At 40.1% G+C, this 18,528-nt stretch overlaps 1 protein-coding gene and 1 pseudogene across 1 annotated transcript; both read left to right on the top strand.

The window, feature by feature from the left end:
- The first annotated feature begins 13,803 nt into the window (after positions 1-13,803).
- On the top strand, positions 13,804-15,826 carry LOC104609438 (chaperone protein dnaJ 20, chloroplastic-like). The gene is made up of 2 exons (XM_010275763.3): positions 13,804-14,640; positions 15,484-15,826. The coding sequence occupies exons 1-2, from the start codon at positions 14,170-14,172 to the stop codon at positions 15,628-15,630; spliced, it is 618 nt and encodes a 205-aa protein (XP_010274065.1). The 5' UTR covers positions 13,804-14,169; the 3' UTR covers positions 15,631-15,826.
- Positions 15,827-17,693: 1,867 nt separating this feature from the next.
- On the top strand, positions 17,694-17,822 carry LOC148801268 (U2 spliceosomal RNA; annotated as a pseudogene).
- Positions 17,823-18,528: the final 706 nt, after the last annotated feature.

Below are 18,528 nucleotides of genomic sequence, written 5' to 3'. Positions count from 1 at the left end.
CTTGTCAGGATAGGTCTCCCCAGACCGACCCACTGGCTGTGAACATTCTAAACTAACACGAGTCTCATTAAGTGTCCAGTTTAAGGGTTTTACACAGAAACATACCAAGGGAACATGAATCAAATATGTATCTTTATTCATTTACAATAAACTCATAAAGTACATCATTCTGATTGAAGCTAAGGGCATACAAAACTGTCTAACAGCTCCCACTTGCACTTAGGTCCAATCAGGTACTAGCCAGAGTCCCATGCTTTCCACGTGTTTCTCAAACACTTTCTGTGAAAGTGGCTTTGTCAATGGGTCTGCTACATTTTCCGCTGACGCTACCTTCTGAATCAGGACGTCCCCTCTACCAACAATCTCCCGCAGTACGTGGTACTTCCTCTCGATGTGCTTCGACTTCGAGTGGGCTCGTCAATGTAAGCAGATTGAGATAATCCTATTATCCGCTTCGATCTATCTCTATAGAGTCGAAGACCCAGTATATAGGAGGCTTCTCCAAGATCTTTCATGGAGAATTGCTGCGAAAGCCATACTTTCACTGTAATTAATATTCCTACATCATTCCTAATGAGTAGAATGTCATCTACATATAGAACCAAGAAGGTAACCTTATCTCCACTGAACTTCCTGTAGACACAGGGTTCATCCGGATTCTGCTCGAAGTCAAACGATTTGACAGCTGAGTCAAAATGGATCTTCCAACTTCTAGAAGCTTGCTTAAGTCCATAAATGGATCTATTAAGTTTACATACCATGTTTTCCTGACCTGCAGCAATGAAGCCTTGCGGCTGCTGCATATAGATATCTTCAGTAAGATCTCCATTCAGGAATGCAGTTTTGGCATCCATCTGCCAAATCTCATAATCATGGTATGCTGCTACAGCTAGCAGGATCCTAATGGATTTAAGCATGGCCACAGACAAAAATGTTTCCTCATAATCGATGCCCTCTTTCTGAGTGTACCCTTTCGCCACCAGACGAGCCTTGAAGGTCTCAACTTTACCATCGGGGCCCTTCTTCCTCTTGTAAATCCATTTGCAACCGATTGCCTTTACCCCGGAGGGCGGATCTACTAGAGTCCAGACTCCATTGGTCTCCATTGAGTCCATCTCTGCCCTCATGGCCTCCACCCACTTCTGAGAATCTATGTCCAACATAGCTCCCGCGCAAGTCACGGGATCCTCCTCACTAGTCAAGGTTTCCACCAGGTAACTATCCTGGTCATAACCATAATGGACTGGTGGCCTGGATGCCCGAGTGGATCTTCTAAGTTGGTCACTACCTGGAACTTGTGGGACATCTCCCACTGCTCCTGAGTTCTTCTCATCAAGAACAACTTCCTGACGATGGGTGTCCAGAATATAGTCGGTTTCCAAGAATTGCGCATTTCGACTGCAGAACACTTTCTGCTCACTTGGGTCATAGAAAAGGTAACCTACAGAGCCTTTTGGGTAGCCTACAAATAGGCAACAGCTGGTCTTAGATTCCAACTTGTCTGCACTCGTTCTTTTAACGTGTGCTGGACAACCCCAAATCTTCAAGTGTCTGACACTTGGTTTCTTTCTAGTCGAAAGTTCATATGGAGTATTCGGAACCGATTTGGTTGGAACCCGATTCAGCACGTAAATCGCAGTCTCTAATGCGTAATCCCAAAAGGATGTGGGTAACTCTTAGTGTATGAGAAGCGACCGGACCATATCTAATAAGGTCCTATTCCTCCTCTCTGAAACACCGTTAAGTTGTGATGTACAGGAGGAGCTAATTGTGACACTATCCCATTGTCCTTTAAGTAGTCCCTGAATTCGTCAGAGAGATATTCACCACCTCGATCTGATCGAAGGGCTTTAATTTCTCTCCCTAACTGTTTCTCGACCCATTGTCCTTTAAGTTGTCCCTGAATTCGTCCGAGAGATATTCACCACCTCGATCTGATCGAAGGGCTTTAATTTCTCTCCCTAACTGTTTCTCGACCTCTTGTCTAAACTCTTTGAACTTTTCAAAGGATTCAGACTTGTGTCTCATTAGGTACACGTAACCATATCGTGAAAAATCATCTGTGAAGGTGATAAAATACACGTGTTGATTTCGTGTCCTAACACTCAGGGGACCACATACATCAGTATGTATTAGGTCAAGTGTGCCCGTACATCTTTCAGGCTTACTGTTAAATGGCCGTTTCGTCATCTTGCCTTGTAGGCAAGGCTCATAGGTGGGAAGATCTTCTACAGCAAGAAAATCCAAAGGACCATCCTTTACCAACTTTGTGATTCGGTCAACACCGATGTGGCCAAGTCGGTAATGCCACAGACACGTGGGATTAACTGTATCACGGGCTCTCTTCTTGGGGATTTCAGCCGACGTAGTTTCTAGAGAAGGATATAGAACATAGAGACCGTTCTCTAGTTCCCCGTATGCGATGAATCTGTTATTTCTTTTAATAGTAATCGTATTACTAAAGAAGACAGAATAACCATCTGCACACAGTTTTGAGACAGAAATCAAATTTCTTTTTAAATTTTGTACATAAAGACAATCTTTCAGTACAGTTATTCATTCTCTAAAACATAATTCCACGGTTCCTATGGCCGCGGCTGCAACAGTTGCAGTAGTCCCCAAGTAGAGTGTTACTTCTCCTTCACTCAGCCTTCTGCTTACCTTGAACCCCTACAGTGAGTTACACGCATGAGTTGAAGCCCCGGAGTCAATACACCAGGACGCAGAAGCTACCAATAAATTGGTTTCTATAACACAAGTTTCGAAGTTACCTTTCTTGGATTCCAAGTAGGTAGGACAATTCCTTTTCCAGTGGCCGGTCTTCTTGTAGAAGTGACAGGCATCCGATGCTTTGTCTTTCTTCTGCTTCTTGCTTTTAGTGGCTTTCTTCTGAGGCTTCTTTGCCTTCCTCTTTCTCTTGCCTGTCTTGCCAGCTTCAACAAGCATGGCTGCAGGCTCATCCTTTTTAATCAGTTCTTCAGCTCTTTGCAACATATTGCTGAGCTCTTGTAAGCTGACATTCAGCTTGTTCATGTTATAGTTCATGATGAACGGATTAAAGGAAGGAGGCAAAGAGTTAAGGATAGCATCTATCTGGGTTGCAAGGTCCAGCCCGGATCCAAGAGCCTCCAGTTCGTTGATGTATCCCATCATCCGAAGATAATGGTCGTGAACTAGTTGACCCTTGGACATTTGTGTGGTCATGAACTGTTTCAAGACCTTTTGTCGAGTAGAACGATTCTGCTCTTCATACATTGTCCTGAGACTGTCCAATATGTCTTTGGCAAGTTCGATCTGATCGAACTGCCTTTGTATCGAATTGTCCAAGGAGGCAATGATGTAACACCGAGCAAGGGAGTTTCTCTCCTCCCATTCTTGATAGTCTCTCCTTCGGGCCTCAGAAGCCCTATCTCCCGGACGTTCCGGAGCAAGATTCTTTGCCACTTTGTCAAGTTTTTCAGAAGCAAGGACCATCATAAGGTTCCTATACCAATCAGCATAGTTTGGGCCTTTCAACTTGTTGTCATCAAGTAGCTTTGCAAATGATCCGTTTGCCATTTTCTGATAAAAGAGCAAACATCAGTCCACGACCTAATTTGATTCATGTTCATTTCATAGATATGGATTTTAATCTACGATCCATTTCTATTTATTCATCTCTGAGATTTCCCTACTTTCTCAGTGACGGAGACTACGGGTTGTCTCTGGAGATGTGGGAAATCACATAGGGTGCATGAGGCCAACTGTTTCAGCTGCATAACCCCACCACCTTTCTGTGAAGGATCATATCCACTCATCATATGAGTTTTCCCTTTGGCCTATGTCAGACAAGGTTCAGAGCCGTTTTCAGGTAAACCTTTCTGTCCAGTGAGTGCTTACCCATCATATTCGTGAACGCCAAAGTACCGTGAGAGAGTTCCCATTTTCTGGTGAAGCCCCTCCCACATTGGTCTATGACGCCCCTATCATCTTATTAAACACTTAGACAAGCCCAACAGCAAATGGATAGCCCATTTTCTGGTGCGTTTCCTCTTTACTGAAGGACCCATCCTTGTGCTAATGATGGAAGGCCTTTAGAGAGTTCATCATATGAATCTCCCTATCACATGCACTCATATTGTCTGGAGGGAACAGATAATTACGCCCTACTTCTAACTTTAGGTCAAACCAAAGTGACTCCCATTGACTTTCATAAAACCAGATTTTGGTGGGCCTAAATCGGCTAGGGTTCCGAACGAGACCTCATAATGAGGTGTGGGGCCCACCACTGAGGGAGGTCATTCAATGACCAAAAGGGACACCATGGCAATGATGTGCATTCAGCCATGGTGTGCGCAAGAGCCACTGTCGATTGAGCATGGGCCAAGCACTTATGGCCCATGTACGTAGCACATCACACATCCACACATCTTATGTAGGGATAAATTGATCCAATCAATTAATTATCTGTAAAGCCCATTTGCAGCCCATTTTAAATCCATAATATTAACCATTAATATTATTCAGGTATATGGGCCGAACGGTTCAACCCATATAGCTTTATGTGTTAAGTGGGCTTTTAGCAGTTTTAACTATTTAAAACTAGGCCTTTACAGGTTGGGCCGAATTAACCATTTAATTAAATATCAATCCTTAGGCCCATTAGTGGAAAAATTAGGGCTTACTTTCAGCCTTGATTAAACCCTAGATTTGGTCCAAACAGTTTGAACCAATCTTGGTTCGAATGGGTCTAGGGTTTGATTTTTAATTAAATCTTTAATTCAAGAAAATAATCTGAAATTAATTACTGATAAAAGAAAATCAAGAATCAGTCAAACAGGGCTGTTCGCACAATCCATCCTGCAAAACAGAGGTTAGATCACAGAATGCAGTTTCACAAACTGCAAATCGCAGATAGCGATTCTCTCATCTGTGAAATCTTCTTCTCTACGAAATCTCCCTTTCTGCACTGCCATCTTCGATCCAATATTAAAATAAATAGAAATCCTATTTCTATTAATAATTACATCAGATCGAATACCTATACATTGAGTCTAGAAAAATAAAAAAAATTATTTATAGACCAAATGTAATAAATAAATCAAGAAACTGCAAATCTTGCAGGTTCCCTGCGCAAACCAAGATTTCGATCTCCTCTTGTTCGAACAGCCCATAAGTCAAGAAAATCATAAAGAACAATTCTAAATAATAATCAGATTTATATAAAATTAATTTCAGATTATTCGCCCATTAATTTTGGGAACAAATTTCCCAAAACCCATATCTGCGCAAATTGGGTAGAACACCTTCTGCCCAATTGCGCAGGTTCAGATCTGAAACAAACTGGTTCAAGATTTGAACCTGGCTCTGATACCACTGAAGGGATGAGAGATCCATCCTATGGACGCCCAAAGATTGCGGAATAAGGGGCGAATTTCAAAAATTTTTCTCTCCCTTCAACTGGGAATCGTATTCCCTATTTAGAAAATCATATTTTCAAGGATCAATTTTGAACCATAAACTGAATCAGATCCGAACCAAAAGGAGTGGGAGAGGATTATACCTGATACGGAGAAATACTATTTCCCAATGGAGGTGTTCACGCCCAAGGAAGGATCCAAAGACTGCTCCCACTGAAGATGGCGCAGTGCAGGATGGAGCAGAATCAGCAACGTTCTTCAAAAGAACTTGACCCTTCACAAGAATCAACTGGACGGCTTGTGAGTACAGCTCCAACCAATCTTTTCCCAAAAGATTGAAATCAAGATCCAATCTTGATTGCTCCCAAGAACTGGAGATCGAACTGAAGGAATGGCAATGGCAGGAAGGTGGCGGCAGAAGAGAATTCGCAGTATGTAGGAAATCTCTCAATCTCTCTTTCTTTAAAGAGAAGAATGCTATTGATGTTGTTGTGTTCTTCAAGGCTGCCGCCCCCTTCCCCTTTTATAATCTTAAAGGGATCAGCTCCTAATCAGATTAGGAGTTGCTAATCCAAATCATATTTGGGTTAGAAGTCCCTTAGTGATAAGGGATAATCCTTATCTTATCTGCAGATCAGATCAGCTGTCTCCTAATCTAATTAGGAGGCTTCCAGATCTAAATCTTATTTAGATCTTGGACTCTCTGAGTGGATAGGGTCTAAGCCCAATCCTTTTAGCTGACCCACTTCAGAATTCGCCCCCTTTAGATGACTGATCAAATCAGCCCAGTTCGAAATGGGCTTAAGGCCCATTTAAGGTTATGTACTCAAAAAACCTTCCAAATTGCTGCCTAGTTGGGCTTCCTTATATGGCGTGGGACCCAAGCATTGATCTACACATCAGCCACATGGGTTCAGCCCAGCCTTTGTTACAAGGCCTGGCCGAATGCACTGCTAAAGGCAGTGTACCCCCTGAAACCCATCAAATGAGCTTTATGGGCCCAACATTTACACTAAGTGGTCCCTGGGCCAAGCCACCTTGTAACACCCAGGGACTGTGGGCAGATGCAAGATTAGTCCATCAGGCATTATCCTCAATGGTTTTACACTTAACCTCTCAGCCCATAATGATCATACACTGCTCGACAAGAGAGGACTTCTCCCTCGGCTGCAAGGAACAGTGTTGCACTCTCCACTTATATGGATCCTGGGAATTAAAACCTTCTTGCAAACATTTTAGAAACCATAATATATATACTTTTATATATTATATAAAATATATTTTGCAAAACAAATCTCAACGGTTGAAATCAGCTGCCGGCAGTCTTGGTTTCCATCAGTGAGAGTGCATCCCTGATCATTACCTTTGTCCGACAAAGGGGCTGATCCTGTCACTATAATCACCCACTCAGATGAATTCTCGGACTGTCCCAACATACCCAGGTTTTGACCCCCGCTAAGGATCTCACTTATTAGTACATCAAAGATAGCCCAATCCGACACCTAGTGCAGTATCATAATCGAGTCTAGGGGTCGGGTGTAACTTTCTACTTTTGCCCATCAATCTCCAAGGTCCAGGGCAATACTGGAAATTTGGTCAAGTTCAAAGATTCAATTAATCCTACACTGTATGTGCTTAGGGTCTCACCCTGGCAGCTGAGACAGGCCACCCCAACCGACTTGGTGGCACCACAGTGTCAGCCTTGTCAGGATAGGTCTCCCCAGGCCGACCCATTGGCTGTGAACATTCTAAACTAACACGAGTCTCATTAAGTGTCAAGTTTAAGGGTATTACACAGAAACATACCAAGGGAACATGAATCAAATATGTATCTTTATTCATTTACAATAAACTCATAAAGTACATCATTCTGATTGAAGCTAAGGGCATACAAAACTGTCTAACATCGTCACCAAGTAGTTCTCCCCCAGGGAGTTCGCCACCAAGTAGCTCATCACCAAGGCACGTCACCACCAGGTCAAACACGAGGTACTTAGCCAAAAAAATTTATACATCACAAAAAATGGTACGTGACCAAAAACGGTTACATAAGTTACTATTGAAGAATCTCCCTCTCCGGTTACTGTGCAATTGGAGCATCCGGAGCCGCAAGTGGCTACTCGTACGGATCTTCACATAGGGGCTACCCATATGGATCTACAAGCAACTAAACCAAGCTTCATCTTTGGTGTTTTTATGGTTTATGGCTTCAGCCAAGGCTTCTTCTGGTCATTCTTCAGAGTTGTGTTCAACTATTAATGGAAGGATGTTCAGAAAGTCCAACCTTCTGTAGTCCAATTATACATTGGGCTGTACTACATTCCTTGGGTGATGAAACCCATTTGTGGTCTTCTCACCGATGTCTTCCTGGTCAGAGGTTACTGATGCCAGCCATACTTCATATTGGCCGGAGTTGTGGGGGTTGTTTTAGCTTTAATAATTTCTTTTCATGGAAAATTGCTAGCTTTGGGGGCATTGGTTTGCTTGAATGGGATCACTACGGGTGTGGCGATCATTGACGTGACTATTGATACATGCATTGCGAGGAACAACATTGAGATGCTGCCGTTGGCACCGGATTTGCAAAGCCTTTGTGGGTTCTGCACTTCAGTGGGGGCCTTGATCGGTTACTCTACTAGTCGCATGTTTGTTCATCGGTTGGACCCACATGTGAGAGTTTTAATTTATTGCAAAGTATCTGTTCAATCATTTGATTCAATCTCTTTATTCTATTTGAATCTTGAAATGGGTGTCTATGAATTGTGTTGCAGGGGTCTCTAGGGATCTTAGCGATCCCACTGGCACTACTGGTTCTTAACGATACCAAAATCACCGCTACCGCTACAACTTCCAACAGCGGTGGTGAACAATAAGGGTATTTTAGGAATTTTAAAATAATTACCACTCACGTGATGTCACATGTGAACGGAGTGTGATGGAAAATTAACGACAAGGGAGGTTTTAGACAATTGTCAGAAAACTTGAGGGTAGCTTAAGACAATATGTAAATAATAAGGGTACAATTTGTCAATTTCCTGAACATTAGGGGTAGATTAAGAGATTTATCCATTTGGATGGATTGGACAAACCAATAAAACATATTGAATTTGGACGGACTGGACTTGGTACGCCCATAATGAATTTATATTGGACTGAGCCAATATTTGGTCCATTGGTAGAAGATGAGAACATAGGTGTCAATGGGCCAGGTTTGATTTGAAACCAATCTAAATTAATATGAATTTGAATAGATTGGGCAGTCTCTAGACCGGTCCAAAATATTCATTGGATTGGATTGGACCAAGTCCATTTGTAATGGACTCACATTAGACTGGACCGGATTGGACCAAATCCAGTCCAATTGGCACCCCTAACCATAGGAGATACTTTATCATCAGTAGCAACAACCACCTTTCAAGGTCGGCTGTGCAATCACCAGTTTTGAACAATGTAGATAAAAGTATGGAATAATAAAATAGATCTGACTTGATCAGATCTTGAAGACCAATGATTGCTTTGACCGGTCAAAAGAATAAAAAAAATTAAACATTATACCTCTAGTCACCATAACCACTATTCTTGATTTATAGAAGCTGATTTCCTTCTCGTATCAACCTTTGGGCATTCTCTTTGGCTCTATCAATACAGGTGTCTCCACTTTAATGTAGTACCTTCTACCACTAAGATAGATGCTTGGTGACTGCAAAGACTTAGTATGTTCCCTTGAGTCACAATGATTCTCTCATGAATCATTTCTCTGAGACACAGTGTTGATAGGATGCACTCTCATGAGTTAGAGGTTAGGATGAGATTAGTTAATAGAGAGAATGCTTCATTCACCCAAGGGAGAGGAGTCCTCTCTCATATTAATTCTTTTAGTCAATTGCCCCTATCAAAGAGTTTACCTAAAGAGGAGCTTAGTTAATCTAGGCAAGGTGGAAATGATTGGAAAAAAGTTAAGTTATAACTCAACATTTCAACAATAAATTTGAGCTAGCAAAAAAGAGTGACAATTCATTTCATTCATTATACTAAATACAAAAAGGAGGCAAGAGAAAGAGAGAGAGAGAGGGCAATCCAAGCACGGAAGCTTGAAAATGTAATAATGTACAAGAGCCAAGAAAAGAGGACAAAGTTTAAGTATCACTTGGGGGCACGTTAATAATAGTCTCCTCGATTGTTGTAATCACTTTATTGCCTCCCCCAACCTCTCCTTCGTTCTCCATTTTTTCCTCCTCTTCGCTTTCCTGATCTACTTAATCACGATCTCCTCTATAATTGAATCCATCTTCATTTCGTTTATGGTGAGATTAAGAAAACAACTTGTAGAAAGAAGACAATACATCCTAAATCCTTTCTTCAAGAATGAAGCAACATACCCATTTCGCTTAGCACAAAATTCAAAGGATCCTTGCACAACTTAATGGACTTCTCCCCTACAACTTTCAGTTTCTCCGCATGGGCCTTTAGTTGCTCGACTTGGACCTTTAGTTCCTCATAAAGAGCTTTTTGCAGCTAGCTTGGTGTACTCAACTTCCTTTCTCTATAGCTCAACAACCAATTCCTTCACCTTGGTTGCTCTCACTTTAGTTGCTTAGGCTCAGTTTGGAAAGAGTACAAATACAAATATGTATGGTGCAAATACATACAATATAATACAAAATACAAGGTTTTGCACTCTACAAATTTACATTTGTACTTCTTCCAAATTGAGCCTTAAATGTATAGTACAAATACATACAAAATAATATAAAATACAAGGTTTTGCACTCTCTCTATATATATATTTCTATTTGTATTCCTTCCAAACTTAGCCTTAAACTTTTTTGTTCAACTACCCCTAGGTCGCCTTGGCTTGGACGTAGTTAGTGTGTTGCTTCAGCTTAGCCTTCTCCTCCTTGGTAGCCTCGATCTCATCCAAGCACTGCCCCTTGATTTTAAAGATATTCTCTATGCGAGTGACTTGCCCTTCAGCCTACTTAAATATCTTGTTAGCTATAGAGTTGGTCTAAAGATAAGAACTCATTGCCTAAGATGACATAACAAATGAAGAGAATAGAATAGGGGAAAGTAATTAAAAGGTTTACCTTCACCAGATGTTTGAATAGTCGAGTACCAAGAACTTTCAAGGGGAGGTCCCTCATTTCCCTTTTAGATCGAGGAAGAACTATGCCACTACTCAGCTATTAGGGAACCTCATGTTCCTGATTGGGTCACCACTTTGAACTCTTCGGCGAGGGTTTTAAAAGGAATTCTTCTTAGCTAGGACATATGTAGTCTCCTCCTCATGAGCTTTAGGGGGGCGTTCTTTTTTTGGATTTGGAGAGGGGGGGGGGGGGAGTTGGTCAATGGGATTTTGGTTCCCATTGACCAAGAATCCCATGTTTTTTTTTTTCAGCTTTATGTGGGGATTAGGAAAAGTTTATTTTCCTGGGTATCACTTATCTAGGAAAGTGATACCCATCTCTTAGGTGGTTAAATAATTTTACCACATAGGGGAGAAGTTGCCAATACTTGAATGGGTTTCTATGGTTAAAATGGTAATTGCCTTATTTACTTGAGAAATAAAAGAACATTGGTAAATGCACTTACTTGGGTAAGTGTTTCCCAAGAAAAACTTACCCAGGTAATTGCATTTACCCGGATAAGTAACTTACCAAAAAGTGAATAGGGCCTTAGAGTAATCGATCTCACTTGAAAGAATAGTAGATGAGTGAGAACAAGTTTGGGAACCTTCATCTTCATAAGGGCCACTTGCTTAGACCTCATCATAGGCTCGGACCTTGGCAACTGTCCGGTTCTTGTTGGCTCTAGCTCATCAATGCCAATAGCAATGACATTGGAAGTTTCCCGAGTTAACGAAGAGGGATCTCGTGTCTCAACCGGTTAGGAGGATTTTCCCTTAGTAAATTTCCTCTTCTTCGCCTTGGACGCAGTGAACACTTCTGCAATATTGCCACTTCTATCTGTGTCATTTGATGAAAGGAGCATGGTACACTACCAGATTAGTAAAAGTATGAAGTAAAATTAAGGGGATAGAGGATGGGGAAACGAGTGACCTTGTGGGCCTGGGCTTAAACCCACTCTTACTAGTAAAACTTTGGTCAAGTAGTATAGAGTTTTCAATCAATGTTTTTGAGCCGTTGTTAACCCGAACGGTCGAACTGTTTGGACCGAAAACTGTTCAGGCGACTGGTTCCGTTTTACCCAAAACCCGATCTTTGGTAAAATACTGTTGAATTATTCAATGAATAGTTGACCCAGACGGTTTGACCATTGAACCATTTGACCTGGAGAACGGTTTGCGGCAAGGTTTTAAAAACTAAGAAATCTCAAATCTGAGACTAAGAAATCTTAGATCTGCGCAGATTTGTCTCTATCGCGCGAAATGGTGAGAGAGATCTGAGATGTGTGAGACAGATCTGCGTGAGACGGTGAGAGAGATCTGAGATGTGTGAAACAATGAGAGAGAGTGAGATCTGAGACTGAGAAATCTTAGATCTACTTTCATCGCCAGTTTGCCACCATCTACGCCGCTGTTGTCGTTGTAGTTCGCTATCGCCATTGCCGTCGTCGTCGCTGTTGCAACCTGCAATTCCTCTTCTTCTTCTTCTTCTAAACTCTTTTAGCCGATAGTTTTCTCCAATCTCTCTCATTCAAACCTTATTTTCTCTTATATAGTTATATTTATATGTATCTTACCCTAATATTCCAATCTAATAGGTAAGATGTTCAAACTGTTCGAACCATTTGACCCGGACGATCAAATCACTGACCAAGAAATTGATGGCCAGAACGATTCCATTTCCGGATCAATTTTTAAAACCTTGTTTTCAGTTCTTTTGAGATTAAGTCATTGACCGAAAATTTCACTTAACTAGGATGACACTTGATATGGCATAACGACCCAAACACCCTAATGTTAACAGAAAGACCATGTTGACTACCTATTGAGGTTGATCATATGGAAATTCTAAAGGTGTTTGGCGAAAGCTACCTTAAATGACCGTATAATAATTGAGACTTAACCCAGCCTCAAAATCTTACTCATAAACGCAAACCTCGTTTACACTGGGTTCGGATGTAGTAGGCACGTTAGGTAAGCATAATGAGTGAATATGTAATAGCTGTGTGATACATGTTTCATTAATGTGCTTTTCATCTAAATGTTTTTGCTCCTTTAGATAGAAATTATCCATTATTTTATTATCTTTGTCAAAATAATTAAAAATAAAAATAATGAAAACAGAAAACGCAAATGAATCCCAATTCCCAATACGTTTAGATTTTCTTTTTTCATTATTTTTATTTTTAATTATATTGACAAAAATAATAAAATAATAGATAACTTCTGTCCAACTAAACAAAAAAGTTTGGATGAAAGACACATTAATTGGAACATGTGTCACACAGCTATTATATTCTCATTCATTATACTTACCTAACGTACCTACTACATCCCGACCCGTTTACGAGTGGGTAGTCTAAATCTGTATGATTCCGGAACATGCTATTTAGCCCTAAGATTTTGTAAGTTGGCCATCACCAATTGAGTCGGAGTAAACAACTGTTCGGAAATCGAGGTTTGGTGAGAAAGAGGCCGGCCGAGTCTGGAAGCTCGAAGAAAGGGAAGAATGACCTGATGAAGCCTCTGTTGCAATGCTCTTTGACCCCAACACAGGACCCAACCAAGAACGACAAGCGATAAATAGACCCCTCCACCCTTGGAAACTATTGATAAGTAACTCCAATGGCCAGGATTAATTGATCCAATATCAATGGTGAGAATTGGTGAAGCAAAATGAGTTAAGCGCATTTTTAGCATCCACTTTTGAATTAAAATGATTCCGAACCGACACTTGAAAGACTGTATAGATTAAAAACATGAAATGAACCTTGCATCGGAGTGCTTGACAAGAAGAAGCACCTCAGCTTCGAAAAATGGGGGGTAAGTGATGGGGGTCGAACTAACCACCAACATGATTGCGACGCATGGCAACAACACCTCGGATGCCACGGTAGAAGCATATCCTGGCCAGTAGAAACACATCTTTCCAAGCTGAACTCACATCAAAAGAAACACAACCAACACAGATCCACGTTTAACAAGCAACAACAACTTGGCCATACGGTCATCTGATTTACCTAATACCTACCTTGGTCGAGAGTGGGCCTAGGCTTTCTCTACATACACGGTTACACGCGGGGTAGTCCTCCTTTCCAGGAATCAAAAAAATAAATATGACCGAGATCCTTTGGCACTGGACGATAAGATGGGAAATTGCGAGTTAGCCAATCAACCACCTGATTTGCTTCACTTAAACATGTCACTTTGATCTAACAAATGTGACCACGTGTTGATCGAATAAACGCCCCAACTTATAATTTGAACATCAGAGTTCCAAAGTCGGGATATCACTCTGGGGTCTGTCTTTCACTTATCTTCCTTCTTGCAGGTTTTCACTTTCCATCTCGGAAATCCGTCGGAAGAGTCCAATTATCCTTTCTTTTCTTAATTTGGGGACTTTTACGGACATTAAGATGTAAGGTGCTCGATTCAGTCCACACATTTTTATCCATTTTTGTCCGTAGTACTTAACCCCTGTTCGACGTAGCGCGAACGCATCGGCCCAGAAAACAACCTCAATTTCTCATCAATCAACGCTATAGAACTGAGAACACTCCCTTATAAAGCAAGGCGATATACACGAAAGAAAACAGAGGGAACACTCCCTTATAATACACGGAAAGAAACAGAGGGCAAGAAAATATGACTTGTGGGTTCATCTCTGGAAGCGGTGTTAACTTCGATCTTTGCATAAAGCCGATACCGTTGAGCAGAAGATCGACGAGTGAGACTTGTAATTGCGTTTTCCTCAATACCCAAAAGCCCAAAATTAGTTTCTTCATCGAAAACCGTGGTGGGTCTTTCAGAACAAAGGCCGCCATTAACGATGGTTTCGTCACTGAAAGTTCAGGGATGAGTTTCTATGAGTTGCTGGGGATTTCACAAGGTGGGACCTCTTCGGAAATCAAGCAAGCTTACAAGCAGTTGGCGAGGAAGTACCATCCTGACGTGTCGCCACCGGACCGGATAGATGAGCATACCAGGAGGTTTATTCAAATTCAGGAGGCGTACGAGGTGTTGTCTGATCCCAGCAGAAGAGCTTTATATGATAGAGATTTGGCCAGGGGTTTGCATCTCACTTTCTCGGCCCGTAAACAATACCAATATGATGAGGTACTTTTTTCGATCTGTTTCTGATGACCTCTGTACAACGAATTTGCATCGTGTTGTCAAAATTTGGTATCGGTTGATCTGGGTTTTTGGGAATGTTCAAGTTTATGTATGCATTCTTTAGTTATTAGATTTGGAGTAGGTTGGCTTTGCGGAATTTATGTTCCTTTTCTGAATTATGGGTTCTCCTGCTTGTTCATGAACAAGCTTTGTGACGATCTCCTATTAGCAGATAGTTTTATATTTATTCTTATTAATAGTTATTTGATTTTCATTGCTCTAAGCTTGAGAGCAATTAGAACTTGCCATGTTAATTATTATTATCTTAATCTTTGATTGTCTTGTGTCTTTTTACTGACTTGAGCATTCATCTGTTCTGTTTTCAGATTTTCCGTGTTTTTTTGTATGTATCTATTTGCAGGATTTGACATTCTTTTTAGTATATATCGGAATTTGTCATTTATCTGCATAAGGTTCAGGTTTTCTTTTTCTTGTTGTTCTTTATGCAATGCAGTTTTTTGTTCTCCCTTCATCCCATAATACTTGGATCCATGTATTATTTTCTGTCTATTTTCTACTTGTTAATTTCATAAAACTTATTATTTTGTGAGATTGAAGGCTTGATGTTTAATTAAATATTTGAACCTTATTTATTTCGAATTTCTCGGATATTTGATCCTCCATTAATTTCTTTTGATTGGTTTGTATCTTCTAAGTTCGATTTCCTTAACAGTTAACACATTCATGTTGTAAATTTTTCATGCCTTTAAAATGCGACTACTGTATCTTCAGGTTTGAATGTCCAATCTTGTTTTGTTCTGATTTTGGAATTTCTTTTCTAATTAGGGATTGGAAGAGAGAGATGACTGGAGAAGTCGTTGGAAGTCTCAACTTTCAGAGTTGAAGAGAAGGACAATGTACAAGGATTCAAGGAGAAATATGTCATGGGGAGCTCGGATGCGCAGGCAAAGGAATGAATCATCAGCAGAGTAACCATCTCTTGTTTTTTTTTTTTTTTCTTTTCATTGTTTCTTCTTTCCTTTTTAATGTAAGGTGGTTTCAAAATGGATAAGTTAACTTATCTTACAAACCATGTTAGCTACAACCTGTAAGAAAAGCATATTGTACAGAAATATTAGAAGTTTACTTTCTGTTTTATCTTAATGAGAGTTCCATTTCCAGTGTCTAAGTTCAGTTTATTATTTTTCGAAGTTTAATCATATACTGTGCAGTGTTTAGAAAGAGCATGCACTTTCTTTTTGTATTGGTTTTATTGGTTTGGATCATACACCATAAAGGCAGGCTGTAAATTCCATGGCTGATGTTGATGAGCTGCATCTAAATGGTCTTTTAGCTGAAAGTTGCCTTCTTGAATTGGATCTTCACTACTTTTCCCCTAGTCAGGAAAGATGTCTGGCTTTAGATCAAAGTCAATATACTCAATTATTAAGAATATCCAACAGGGCCAAGCTTTAGCCTTGGTAAATTTCATTGGTGAAATCAATGGAATGTTAGTCTAGGTATCAAGGTCATCTCTAAGCATCTTGTATAAGTAACAACCATCAATATTTTGGAGAATCTGCACTAAGAAACTATCTTTTTCCTCCTTCGTAGATGTAGATCTTTCTGTATTTTTCATCTCTGACTTGAGCTTCCTTAAGTTCCCATTTTGAGTGTGTAACCTCAATCTCGAGAACTGCAACTGAGGATTTTTCACTGTAAATGCCCATGAATTCTTGTTGGTGATTGGTTCAGGATTTCCCAATGTAGATGCCCATGAATTCTTAAGCATCTTCCCCTTGTTTGTTTGGCTTCTTCAATCACCTCTTGTTGTGTCCTAGAAATCTTTGGTCTAGACAACAGTTTTAGGTTAGCTGTTTTTGTCGATGCTTATCTGAATTTAGAGGCTGTTTCCAGTTTCTGCAAAAATACCATGGGCAATTCAATCAAATTAACTCTCCATGGAACCAGGAGCTATAGTGAAGATGGACCCATTATTAGAACCAAACTGAGCCTTATTTATTTATTTATTTTTGGTAAAACAACATGCAGATATGGCATTTTTGGAAATATTTTATGTGGAATCCTGTTTGTTAATAATAGCTATTTCATATTATCCGTCTCAGATTTCATAATTAATGTAATATTCCTGTAATTAGTCACTTTCCATGTCACCGTGTATTATGGTAACATACAGATAGATATGATTATAGAGTTGAGACCACCTGCCAACAAAATACCTTCCAACACTTACCAACAACATCTGACACCGCATATCTTGTTATGAAACTGGGGCCCACCATATAAGTGGGACCCACAATGTATGAAATATGCGGTCAAGGGCCATGCAGAATGATTGAACAGAAGCCTACAAATGTGAACAAAGGTTAGAATAAGATATCAGCATTTACAGAGGACAACAATTATAGGGACCGCAGCTGTTTCATATAACTGCAATTTTCCTGTGGTTCTGTGTTTCGAACCACAAACAGAAGCCATCATGTGATTATATTATATTCACATATGTTCATAACCGTTGGTTCCTTCAGATTTTATTAAACTATTGGAGTTATTTAGATGATGGTTTTCAAAATCGAACCGGATCGGAAAAATTGGGAACGGTTAGGTGACTGGTTCTGTTTTCCTCCAAAATCGGATTTTCTCAAAGAACCGTTGATTTGGTCAGTAAACTGATGAATCGGGCGGTTATCAGTTCGAACGGTTTTGACTATTTTTTATTTTTAATATTTTTTGTCAGAACGGGCCAACCGTTCGACCCGATAACCAGACCCATGACCTATTTGATCTCCAGGTCGGTTTTAAAAACCATGATTTAGATTCTCATCATTCTGTTCTATTTAATGTTAAATTATGAATGTTTTTAAAACTTCTTTTTTTTGAGAAAATTTAACCAAGATTTATTGAGAATAAAAGTTACAAAGGAGGAAGCTTGTTGCTATACAGATGCTCCAAATACACACCAAATTTAGCTCTACGAATCCAAATTAAATTAACATTCAATCCATCCAAAGAATCCCAAGCTTCAGTCAGATAGTATACCTTTCTCGGCCTTTTGGATAAGATCAAGTGTGGTATCTGTTCTTATCAGCTTTTAAAACATTTCAAATGCTGTCAATGGTCTTCCATACACACGATGAAACCATCTTATTCTACTTTCACTCATTTTATTTATTTATTTATTTATTTATAAAATGTTAATTATAAGGAGATGTACTGTAATAGAATCAATTCTCAAACAAAGGGACCATCTAAAGTTGTTGGACTTGAAGACAAGCAACCGAAAGTTGTTCCATGCCCACTGAAACAATGTCTCAGCTAGTTTTATTCTCTTGGACCGCGTCAAACTTTGAGTGCTGGATGCTGGTCCCAGCACTTTGTCTTTGTCATGATCCACAAGCAGAATATGACTTGTGTCGACAATGAGGCAATCTCTCTGCAGGATGCAGTAATGCTTCTCTTGTCCTGCTACTAGTAACCATTACTATAACCCCAGTTGTGTCAGTCGATTTACTTCACAAAATATAAGCAAAACAAAAGAAGTTATTATTGGCCCAAATTCAGGATTCATTAGCTATCTACGTTACTAGGTTATTGGTTCAACCGCCTGGGTCAACAACGGTTTGAAAACATTGGACTACAGTACTTGGAGGTTTAAATGGTTTCATCAAAAGGAAAAGCAAAGAATTAAGCAGAGAAGTATGGGCAGGCCCAATGCAGATTTCTGATTTCCACTGCTATAAACATTCAAAAGGTCAAAAACCCATACTCTATACACCCATACCTGCCTGTGAATTGACATCAATTCCGAACTGGCACCTACCCCAAATGTACTTTAAGCCTACAAATTCTGACCCTGGGCTGAATCGTCAT

This window comes from Nelumbo nucifera, chromosome 3 (genome assembly GCF_055504915.1).
Source record: "Nelumbo nucifera cultivar China Antique chromosome 3, China Antique-T2T, whole genome shotgun sequence".
NCBI classification, from domain to species: domain Eukaryota; kingdom Viridiplantae; phylum Streptophyta; class Magnoliopsida; order Proteales; family Nelumbonaceae; genus Nelumbo; species Nelumbo nucifera.
The sequence above is the reverse complement of the archived record's forward strand: the minus strand, read 5'-3'. Positions and strand labels throughout refer to the sequence as shown.

Bases quoted from the DNA above. Each gene is read 5' to 3' on its own strand.
- LOC104609438 (XM_010275763.3), top strand. From the start codon at position 14,170: ATGACTTGTGGGTTCATCTCTGGAAGCGGTGTTAACTTCGATCTTTGC. The intron at 14,641-15,483 runs GTACTTTTTTCG...TTTTCTAATTAG, and splicing joins AACAATACCAATATGATGAG to GGATTGGAAGAGAGAGATGA.